Below are 12456 nucleotides of genomic sequence, written 5' to 3'. Positions count from 1 at the left end.
CCATTAAAAAGCCAATCGATGAAAGTTTCCTTTAGTGACGTAGACAAGGAAGATATAGCTGATTATTAAATATCACATGAGTCTCGATAGCAGAAAAATTAATCAGTAATTGTTCACATGAAACGATAAATCTCCCAATGGCAACAGTAATTAGTTACATTGATAATAACGTAACGGTGTATACCAGACCGCCTATATGCAACCAAGCATGATTTGCATATTTAACGATGGTTTTCGAGTTATTAATAATTTTGTTCTTAACAGTAAAATGAAGGGAAGGGATTGGGGGAGGGGGGGGGGGGGGGAACACACATGCAGTGCAAAATGAAGAAACAGTATACAATTTTATGACCTGCAAGCAACTGCTTTTAGTGAATTTTCAGTATGATCTCAACTCACTTAATGTGAGAAATGTCGGTATAGCAGAGTTTAAACGTGAACATAGCAACAATGGTATGAAACATGTTGAATGCATATATTTATGCATTTAAATAGATCGTTTATAAGATTCCAAGTTTGAAGGCCTTATCTACTAACAGTCTTATTATTGCCATCTTAAACGATGTAACTTAACATTTTTTTCAATGTGCGCGCCCTTAGGAAATAAACAATGTATTTGCAACCTCTCTTAGAGGCTGTAGACCAGGGATTCCCTAACTTTACCCCCCCCCCCCCCCACGAACCCCCTGTGGATGTCAGAGTTCTCCACGAACCCCCAACTTTTCGAGACACGATTTGAGTCATTATTGTCACTCAACAACAATTTTCAACCAATAATTTATGCTAAAGTCAACTTTGCTTTGTGTCGGGCAAAATGGAGGTCATCTGGAATTTCCAAAATAATAATATTTTCTTTGGCCAACTTTTCAGTTACTTTCTCAACTCTTTATCTTCACGACGTACTGCCATGCGTACACCAACTTCACCAAAGTCATGCGGCCTGTGTCTGTTTCAAAATTCAGTTATTTATCACATGCACGGTACGGTACTGCTATGGCAACATATGCGTCTGGAACGCGAAAAGTTTGTCGATAGGTACGACTTTTGTTCATTACTAAATTATATGATTTATCAGATTTTAGTTCAACAAAAAGTACTCTAGTTTTGACTTACAGAAACGTCTCACGAACCCCCCTTAGATGGACTCACACACCCCCTGCAGGTTCATGCACCCCAGTTAGGGAACCCCTGCTGTAGACGAATGATTTGCTCATAAATATAGTTGTTAATTTCTGTTGCTTCGCACGCACCCTGGATTCCGGCCATGGACACATCCAGGGGTCGTTTGCCCCACAGATTAATTAACAAATTAACCGCTGCTCTAAAACTTAAAATCGTGATGAAAAATGAATTAGAATCTATGAAAAGTGTTAGACTGTATTGTTTATCGTTGTTTCTTATAATTATAAATTTACTACCGACTAAGATTTGTTTATAGTTTGTCCATATTTCAGTGTCCCTCTAATGTTGATTGTAGGTATATGCGTTACGTAGGCCTATCATTGAGAAAAAATATAAACCGCTGCTCTATCTAATGGAAATAGAGAGAGAGAGAGTTCATTTGACTTCATCTAGAGAATTTGCTTGACCATAAAATTTCAAAGTTTATGATAATTATTCTGATGCCAACTGTGTGTTTCGTTTCATTTGCTGTTGTTATTATTATTACTGTACACTAGGAAGTATGCGTGGCTGCGCCCCTGGCTGCGCCCCCGGCTGTGCCCCTGGCTGCGCCCCTGGCTGCACCCCTGACTGCGCCCCACGCTGCAACCCTGGCTGCAACCCTGGCTATGCCCTGGCTGTGCCCCTGTCTGCGCCCCTGTCTGCGCTCCTGGCTGCGCCCAACAACCCCAGAGCAACACCACCTCCTTTCTATGGTCGAGATTCGCTCTTGATGATATACATCAGCAAAACATATTCAGGTTTATCTCCTCTCGTTAAGCTGTTAGGCAGGTTAAGTGGAGAATGCTATTAAGCGTGTGCATTTGTTACACAGAGGTTACTATAGAGGCGTTGTCGTAGACCAGTGGCGGGTAACCTTCGGCCCGAGGGACAAATATGGCCCGCGAGAGGCACCTTACTAAAAAGTAAAAAAATAAATATAAAATATAAAATAAAAGCCCCTTTTCCGCTTCCTGGCATTAGGTTTTGAATGCTCTAGAGTGTATTAATGAGTTGGTAATCTCATTTTATTATCAAAATAGCTTGCCAGCATTCAGAAGGAGCACCGACTTTCACTAATTTGCATTTCTGACGAGTTTGTATTTCATTTTTGTTTTCATTCATAAATTTGGTAACTGAAATTTCGCAGTTAATATGCTGAGGGTGAGGGTGTGGATTGGTTGTACATTGGAAAACCTGTTTTAATGCTGGTCCGGCCCGCCGGGATACCAGACTACATAATTTTGGACCCCAAGTAAAAAAAAAATGTTGCCTGCCCCCGTCGTAGACCCACAGGGACGATGCGGGTGAGACTATTCAAATGCCAAAGGCTTAAGATGACAAGTACCGAACCCTGTTCTAAGGAAATATTTATTTTTTAAAATGCGCTTTATTTTCGATAGACCGTTTGACCATTGACCAGTCTGTTTTGTTTTCATAATTTTTTGTTGTTGTTTTTATAATTCTACATTAACTATATATTTTTTTCTGTTTTTCTTAATGTTTTTTCCTTTTTCATTCCATGAACAATGTAATTAATTTATTCCTATCGAGATAGTCCGTCTTATGCTGGCACATCATGTGTGTTAGGCCTAATCATAACCGTACAATGTTTAGTTCCATACATTACACATTATAACTAGTATAAGTGTATAACAGCGTTGCTATCAATGGATCGATATAGTTCGTTAGACTATTTACAGTGTATAATAAAATACACACAATACTCCTTCAGTTCTGGCTATATTCATCAGTTTTATATCATTAGTAACCAAACAAGCCATCTTCGACAACTATAGAAGAGAGTAATACCCTTTGTGTCATTTTAATATTGAGCACAAAGATGGAGTATTATCCTCAATATTGACTGATGTTGCCAAATTCAAGATGTTACTATGGCAACAGCATACTCTCATGGGTTAACGACGTCTTGCACTTTGCTTTCTTTGTCAGCTAATCTCCTGTGTTCCAAAACTAATGCGACAGTCTGATAACGTGTAGGTCCAATGATCTGGCCACGTGGTAAATGACGTCACCGATAAATTATTCACTGATCCCCTTCTCCAAAATCGGCCCCGCGATCCGAGGCTGCTTGACCCTCTCCTGACCCTAGCCGCTCATCAGGCATGATTGTGAAATATGAAGTCGGCATTATTAGATATTCGTATTTTGCGAATGTTCTTTACTGTGGAATACAACCATGTTATATATAGAGAAGGCCGACTTTTAGTCGTGACTCTATTAGGCTATATTTGGACCAGTTACAATTTTCCCCCTCCTTTACTCTTTCTCTTTGCCAACTCGGCATCATCAGTCCCTCTACCTCTACCTCTCCCCGTAACTCTACCCCTATATAGGCCTTCCTTAATATTGAGTTTGTAGTAAAGTAGCTCTAGTGTGGAGTTTGCTACAGCTTATTATCACAGTTAGGCTGAAATGAAAGGATACATCCATTTAGAATGTTCCATTTCCATGACTGAAAGAATACAATAGCTACCCATATATCCTTTGCATACAATAATATTTCTTATGAATATATCGTAGCGATATATCTATGGACAGACCATTATATGTTTATTCAACAGGTTATTTAAGGATTTGATGAATAATAACGAGATTCAGAACATGGACAGACGACAAGCTCAGTGGCACAGACCACACGGAAAAATGTAGTATAGGACAACATTTCTGTTACCTCGATCTGAAGTTTGAAACGCTTCTGATAAAACGAACATTAATACCATTTGTTGTTCAGTGTAAGTGCATGCATTAATGCATGGTAATCCGTATCTCTCTATTAGATGTCATATTGATATTGAAAGATCATCCGTATTGCCCCCAAATTTTAGCATGATGCTAAAACTTATCGAAAGTAATGCTTTTTCTGCGGTTCTGGCGTTTCAAAATATTTCTGAAATGGACTGGTATAGAGGAGGGTTCAATTGGACAATTATAAATGTCTAAAACGGAAACAAATGCTTTTTGATGTTAGAACATGAATGACCATTATTTGATATTCTAGCATATTTCCCGACAATAACGTCGGTGGCATATAATGACTGTATCGACCGTCTGTGGTCATAGGCTTAGATGCACTGTAGAGACCTTGTTACAGTTTCACTTGTATTTGTAAAAAGTACACCTTTGTGACATATTGACTAATGACTTGAAGATATTGGCGTTACAAAAAAAAAAAAAATGGATTTTCTTAGAAAGCGAACAACACTTTTCCGGTCTTTAAATTTTGTTTCCATCTATCTAAACAGACACCTTTCTCTCATCTTGTCGCATATCATGTTTGCCGACAATTTAACAAAGATATTACATTTTGTAAATTCTACTTCAATTTTTTATGTACCATTGAGATTCTAATGTATTATTTACCTGTTTCACCTCTTATTGTGAAATAAAATCAAATGCGACGTTTTTTCAAGACTTGAGCAAATATTTAACAGTCAACCCTGCTATAATATCAAGGTTCAACATGCAATAAAGCACTGCCTGTTAAATTCCCAGATCTGAAGAAAGTTAGGATGTTGCCATGGTAATCATATTTGTATAGAACATGTTTCACAAATGAATGATACATTTCCGATACACCTGTTTTAATATAAATTCAACGTTTCATATTTAATACTATCTTAAAAGGGATATTATATTTAATTTTTTTTTATAGCAGGCCTGTATTTTGCTGTCCTTTGTATATTTTTAAATGAAAATCAGTCAACATTTCTGCTTTCCGAAGTAGATTTTTTTATATTTTGTTTGTTTATACCAACGCTGCAGTTTAATTTGTCCGATTCAGTGGGTATTATAGGTTTTGCTCTAAGTATAAGCCTGATTTTATCAAATACAGTCTATACTTACAGATTGGAAGGTTTTGTCAGAAGCTGTTAATTTTAAATTTATTTAAGGTGTATTGCGATGGTCGAATTTGATTATGTCTAAATCAGTGGCGTGAGTAGAGGTGAGAGGGGGGGGGGGCGGGGGAGGGTAGAAGGCCACAATCTCCCATCAGTCGAGGGAAATGAGGAGTCCAGTAACAATGATTTTTACTCTCCTCCGTAGAAAAATTACCACCGCTACGGATCGACATTCATACTCTAGAAAATGCTGGGGAATTATTTTGGCCAACAGTGGATATGTGTATGTGTCTCGTGTATGTGTATGGAAATGTATGTGTCCAAAAAACTTCCAATTCGTAAAGTTCATGCCCCTACCTAAATCAGTCGTTAACAATTTAGAAGTTGACTCCCACCCACCCTCCCCTTCCGTTACAGCTTAATTATGTAAATATTTATTTTCCATTGCTACATAGGGATGGGTCAGATTTTGATGACAACATGTTTAATCGAATCGATATGGTCTTTTATAGGTTTGATACACTTGAATCAAATCACCATCACCATAAAATTGAGATTAAAACTGTATGCATTGGTACTGTAAACTGAAATTTTACACCTAGAGAGACACTATTCTGACAAGACTGAACATGTTGGCAGTTCTTAAACTACATTGTCAACTAAGCAACAACAAAAAATCCACAAGTGTCACATTTCCATTATAAAAGCATTGCACAACATAATGATGGCGTCCATGCAATCCATCATCGTTCTTGCGACCAGATTTTGTATTATATTTGCCCGCAATAATTTTTGCAGCATATTGTACATTCATTATGAATAACATGGTATGTAACCTTTCTTCTCTTATTGTCTAGATCCATACATAGTAACTTGTCCACCCAATGAGACAAGACCGTTTTATATTACATATTTTAACGTTTGCAATCCCACAAATTAGGTCTCTCATCCTCTACGAAATCCTTCATCTCCCCTATCCCACCACCTTCGTTCCCCATATCGCCCTCGCAAATACCCTCTATGAGTAAATTATTATGGGCTACATAATATGACCAATTGAAATCCGCCACTTGATATCATGATTATTATTTCATTATCTTTATGTTGTCTCTCATGATATTATTATAGTAGTTATTTTTTTTTATTACAATCACATCATAAATCTTCGTTACGTAATGATGACAGTATATAGAGCTATCTTCTGTGTTAAATATATATATATGTTTTTATGTCTTGATATTGTAACTAAAATTGCGTAGTATATTAATATCTTAAGAAGCCATATGTTACGCTGAATTGTTTGAGCTTGCATGTCTAATTTTGCAATAGTTTGTCGGGAAATCCCCGTTCCCTCCAGGGTTGTTTGTTATGACGTAATCAATCGCGCCCCTGGCCTTTCGTTCGCGGCTCTGAGCTTCCTAGTTTCCAGAAGACTGGTGACCGCAAATCAGGGGCAGTGTTCTTTGAAGTAGTAATTACTCATGCGCGTAATCGTAAGCCAATACGTAGGCCCAAATGCAAATGAGCTGATTTTAATATCCAGTGTGACACTCCTTAACAAAATCACATGCAAGACAATAGCCTACGAACTGTGCGTCATATTATCATTTTTATCAATCAAAGTTGGGACTCTCCTAATACCATGGCAACTGTATCTAACTGTTCGTTGATATTATTAAGGCTTGGCAAACCATTGTATGCATTTGTGGGTCATATGAATTGCTTGCAGACAGACTGTACTGTTGCACTAATCTATAATATAGTACTATCCTACTATGGCGGGTTAGGTGTATTTGTAAAGCGTTATTGGTAAGTTTTAGATTAATAAGAACCGGTGCTCTACGTTTCTAAATTCTGTTCGAAGCCTTAGAAAATAGTGATTGCTTCATTCTTAACATTCAATATTTTTAAGAAGAGTCTTATATATATCATATTGACTAGATCGTCTTTATGAGGTTCATTGGTGATAATGTACAGCATACAGCTCATCTATTGTAGACATATTACCGATCAATGTTTGTGATAATGGCAAAGACCTTGTAGAATCTTTCTCTTTCTTTCACCAAACACAAAACACATCCAGGGGTTAAATGGGTACATGTGAGATAAATTTTCATTATGCGTAGTATAAAACTGCAGCCGACTAGAGGGATTGTCTCTGGGACAAATTATCATTGACCAGGGATAATATAACGTCTGTAGAGCGCTTTGAGACCTTTTGCTGGTATAAAGCGCTATATAAAAATTAACTATTATTATTTTTCTTATCCATTATGGTGGGAATAGAAACCGTATGTTGTTGATAGGCAACATGATGTAATGTAACTTTCATAATATTTCGTAATATAACGTCTGTAAAGCGCTCTGAGACCTATATTGCTGGTATTAAGCGCTATATAAAAATTGAATATTATATTATTATTGTAATCCATTATGGTGGGAGGAGAGACTGTATAATGTTGCTAGGCAACATGATGTAATGTAACTTTCATGTTCTGAGGACACTGTACTGACAAAGCATATGATACATACAATATACTGAAGGTCAATGTCCTTTCCAGCGATATTCTATAGACACCTTGGTATTCTATGCTTTGAAACAATTTCGGATAGAGCAGCTAAAATGCCCTCCCCATACTATCTTTTATTTGTATCGAAAAATAATAAAGCTGTTAACCTCCTGTAATTAGTCAAACAGTCAAATCAGAGGTTCACAATTCCATATTTTTGAATGTCAAAATGTTTATGAGCCACAAAAAGCTGATAATGAAAGAAGGTCTTTACATAACTCATATTAGGAATACTGTACCTACAAGTATGTAGACCTGAAAATAAAAACTTAAGTAAATCCGGGTATTTTCAGGAATACTCACATGCCCACAATCTTCAAAAGTCTGGTCTTGCTTTATGCTATTCTATTGTCTATAGTCTGTAGCCTAGTAGTCAGGTGGCTTAGCAACAATTTTCATCTTGAAATATCGGAACCGATTAAGTGGGTTCCACGGATGAAATCAATAGTTAGGTCTAAAAGAAACTCCATGCCAAATTTGGTACTTTTGTCCGGCCGGTAACGTTAAATTTGCTAAGCCACCTGACTATAGCGCATTCGTTAACCAGTGGTAGTTATAACATATAGCCTAGTTGAACAGAAGACTATCAAACTCTTCCAAGTAAACTGAAATTTGACAGTTGAACGCCTCAACAGTTCAAGGAATTATGCTAGTCCTTTGGAGATCTTGCTAAATGCCTAAGCTACAACTATATTACAAAATGACTGAGTAATCCGTTACAACGCTTTTACCATTCAAGTTTTTCATTTGTGTTTGTTGAACAAAGGATGCGTTTCATAAATTTCGGGAAAATAAAAAAAAGGAACATTTCTGAATGTCTGCTATTGCAAGAAGAATAAAATTAGGAACATCTCTGATTGTCTTCTTTGCAAGAAAATAGTTTGCTCTTCGCTGGTCACTCGCAGTAGAAGAAATGTGAGATGCCATAATAATACGATTTATGAATATTTATCTGTATTTGTGACATTAAATTTCCAATGACTACCATTTTTTCGAACAAATTTATAACTATAGGAAACTAAACTATCCATAAGCTCATCAGTTTTATGCAATTTGTAGTTGTTGTCATGAAAAACAGATTTATTTGTGATAAGTTGATGGATTTTTATTGTTAATTTCGTGAAAAAAGGAGTGTTAGCTCAGTGGTCAACGCCGGTGCCTTCCAATGATAAGGTCCCCGGTTCGAGTCACTCCAAGATTAATGTATGTCGTCCAGTTACAGAGTTGTTGACAATTGACAATTCATAATCATGGACGTTAAATATGAATCTAAGAGACTGACTTCGGTCAGCTTGCGGCTTTGATAAGACAATGATGGCTTCTTCGCGAGTTCCTGCTTGCAGGAGGATCTACAGGACATACATACAAACAAAAGTGGAAATAGAGGGTGGATCACTGGACCTTCGTCCACGAATCACATGTGTTTAAGAGGGAGGTAAAAATTGCTCAATCAGGAGGGGCACAAACATCGCCGAGCATAAGTGAGGTATCTGAATTTGATTTTAAAATAATACACCACAAACTAGTTGTCTTAAAAAGGTAACCAAAACTGGGGCTCTGCTATAGCCGTTCCAAACATTCCAGTATGTGGAATGTTTTTCAAAAGATAAAGGGAACGTTTTTACCATGTTTGTCTAATTCATCAAAATAAATCACAAAGATCAGTGTCTTTTGTTTTGCTTACTAATATGAATGTTTCAGAAAGGAAGACAATGAATATTTAAAGAGAAAATTCAGTTTCTAAAAATTGAAAAAAAAATGTGCTTTTTGTTACCACAAGGTACATTTGTTATTTGATAACAGAAGGAATATTTGATGTGCACGGATGAACAGAAAAAAAATATATTGATGGCATTTCATTTTCGTTGACGTTTAGGGAAATGGAATTTCTTAATCTCAAATATTTAATCATATCAAATTGATTCTAGTATACTAATGTAACTATTGCCATTTAGATTTGTGAAATAAATACCGACTGTGACCAATTTGACTTAATACCGAAGGAATTATGAGACCTTGTCTTATTTATTTATGCTTTTTCATTTTTGTGGTATTGGGAGAACCAGAATTGGAAGAGGTTTGGATGAATTCCTTTAATAAAAATGACACACAATATGTAACGTAATTGAGCGTAGGTGCACATATATCATTTATTTTTACATTACTTACATCAACAAACGTCCACACTGCCATGAAGGCCTACCAAGAGTTAACAGCTTAAGCGCATTGCAATTACAGTGTGTGAAGTGCAGCAATAGTTTAAACCATATTAAATGATAGCAGCGTCTGATCAATACTCGCATGAGGGGGATTAAGAGGAGAGAGAGGGAGACATATAGAGAGCGGAAGGTGGAGAGAGAGAGAGAGAGATGTGTTAAGTACATCTAGATTCTTCGTGTCGAAAACGTACTTATATATGCAGTCCCGCTTCCGAAAATGTATGTTTTGCATCCAGCATAATATGGCTTATAGTCTTATATAATCCACCTCAACCTCTGCCTCACCTCTGCCCCACCTCTGCCCCACCTTTGCCCACCTCTGCCTCACCCTTGCCTTACCTCTCCCCCATCTCTCCCCACCGCATCCACGGTCTACTAGGTTTAGTGCAAATGACAAAGATAAACTAAATCAACAGAAATATTGTGGAACATGATGACATACATTTGAGGATGACTTATAAGTGGTGGTGCACAAATATATTAACATTTGATATGGTACATACAATATGAATAGACACACAGCTAACGTAAAGAGGTTTAGGTGTAACTTTAATTACACAAGTTAAATCATCTTTGATTCGTGCATGTGATTGGCTTATGGATTCGGTTGCGTCATAACAATTACACCAGTTAATTCCCCTCTCCCACTCCCATCCTACACTACGTACCAAGAATCCATACTGTGTTTATCAAATATTAGTCTTAAAATTAATATGGTATACCTTTTCATGACACCTGAATGTTTCCATATAATTATAAATCTGACTTTTCATAACTGATGAAGTAGATAGAAAGCTTTACCCATGTCAAAGGCAAATTAGAGATGAACTTTGGGGGGGGGGGGGGAGAGGGGGATCTCAAGGAGCAACGAGGCATGTCATATTGGTTTGAGGGACAAACAAAATCGAAAAGCTTCCTGACAATGCGAAATTACTTTGTGCACTTTTCAGTGTTCCACTATTTCACTATAATTGCCAAAGGACACTTTTCAGTATCAGAAAGTGACACTTATTACGAAGACGTAGCGTGTCTCCTGTCTCTCGAGACGAACCCCTCCTCCCCGAGTAGATTGTTACAATAGGAAGAGCAGCATCAGCTATATGATGTCGTAATAGAGTGGTAGTTTTGCTATCTTGGGGTTGGCGTCCTCGAGGGTGCCCGAGGCTCAGAACTGCCCTGCGTTGGACCCAGACTTGACTCGGATGTGATACACTCGACTACTGTCCTGGTACTTCATAGTAATAACATGAATAAAAGTTAATTGGTGGGTTTAAACATTAACTATGATAAAAATCACAATTGTAACAACTATCAACACGAATAATATGTAACGAATGATAATCCTTTATTCTTTTGCTTTTAAACTATAGGAATTTGTTTCCTCTATTTACGGATTGTAAATCTGAATTCCAAAGCTGAATGTTCGTATGTGTCGTACAGTGTCGTTTGACTGTGTCTAATGGATCCAATTAGACACGACAAACTCATATAATATCTACACTGCAGGACGAATCTTCATCTCCGTGTACATAATCTTATACCAGCTTCCAGGGAGATCAAACCAGTTGATACTTTTAGTACTTTGAAACGAGTACCGATAGTCACCATTCAGGTTCGATTTCCCGCAGCCCTTGAACCACCAGCCACCATACGCTTCCTGCAGACAATCTTGGGGACTTTCTCTGTTGTTTCTGTCGCTGGTGCTGAAGAAAGTGTTCAGATGATAGCTTAAAGCTATGCCGCCTTCGCTAAATTGAACTGTGAATTTAAAGAAGAAAGTTTCACGCAATGAGACCTTGTGAGACGCGAGTGTAACGATTGATACAGTATTTGTATCACATGTGTACTCACTGCTTGGTAACCGTGACACATCAGAACACAACTCTGACTACATATCACACACCACAGATATGGTACAATAATGACATATTAAACGATATGTTATTTCAGTCATTCGTTCATGTTATGATATAATTGCATATTACTGTGGTAATATGTTTCTTAAACAAACAACAAACCTGTAATTTCACTGTGATGGTATATTCTATACTGTTCGAAGTTTGTTTCCTCTCTTCCTTGTCTAACATATAAATAAATAAATAAATAAATAAATAAATATATATATATATATATATATATATATATATATGTATATCTATATATATATATTTATATATATATATATATATTTATATATATATATATATATATATATGTATATATATATATATATATATATATATATATATATAACGTTGAATACAAAGCAACGTTTACTTCAGATAAAAAAAACCCAACCTCGTGCATAGGTCGTTTAAGGTACCCCTTCAAAACCAGATGCTACAAACACACAAATCCTTTAGAAATCAGAGATATGAGAAAGAAACCGAATTGTCTAAACATATATGACTACACTGGAACCAGGGAAATCCTAAACAAGTCGAACACAGCCAAGTGCGTATCTGGACGTTATTTTCGGAACATTGTCAGCTAGTCACTGCAGTCTGCCGCGAAGAAGCCCAATCGGTCGATACTCTCTTGATAAAAATTATGATGAATGTTTGATCACATGTTTCGCAATTGTATTTTTATAAGTGAAATCAAAATTTTCATGAACTGAAATTCCTATTGTGTTTTCGAGCT

At 36.8% G+C, this 12456-nt stretch overlaps 1 protein-coding gene across 2 annotated transcripts in view; it reads right to left on the bottom strand.

Moving 5' to 3' along the window:
- Nucleotides 1-9930: 9930 nt before the first annotated feature.
- LOC139973033 (fibrinogen-like protein 1) overlaps nt 9931-12456 on the bottom strand; it is a 62147-nt gene continuing 59621 nt past the window's right edge. For both annotated transcript variants that reach the window (XM_071979381.1, XM_071979380.1), the window contains one exon: nt 9931-11571. In XM_071979381.1, coding sequence (XP_071835482.1) covers nt 11309-11571 — 263 coding nt within the window. In that variant the 3' untranslated portion in view covers nt 9931-11308. The remainder of the gene's footprint in view (nt 11572-12456) is intronic.

The sequence above is a fragment of the Apostichopus japonicus genome, chromosome 9, assembly GCF_037975245.1.
Source record: "Apostichopus japonicus isolate 1M-3 chromosome 9, ASM3797524v1, whole genome shotgun sequence".
Classification (NCBI taxonomy): domain Eukaryota; kingdom Metazoa; phylum Echinodermata; class Holothuroidea; order Aspidochirotida; family Stichopodidae; genus Apostichopus; species Apostichopus japonicus.
This window is presented reverse-complemented; position numbering and strand designations above follow the sequence as displayed.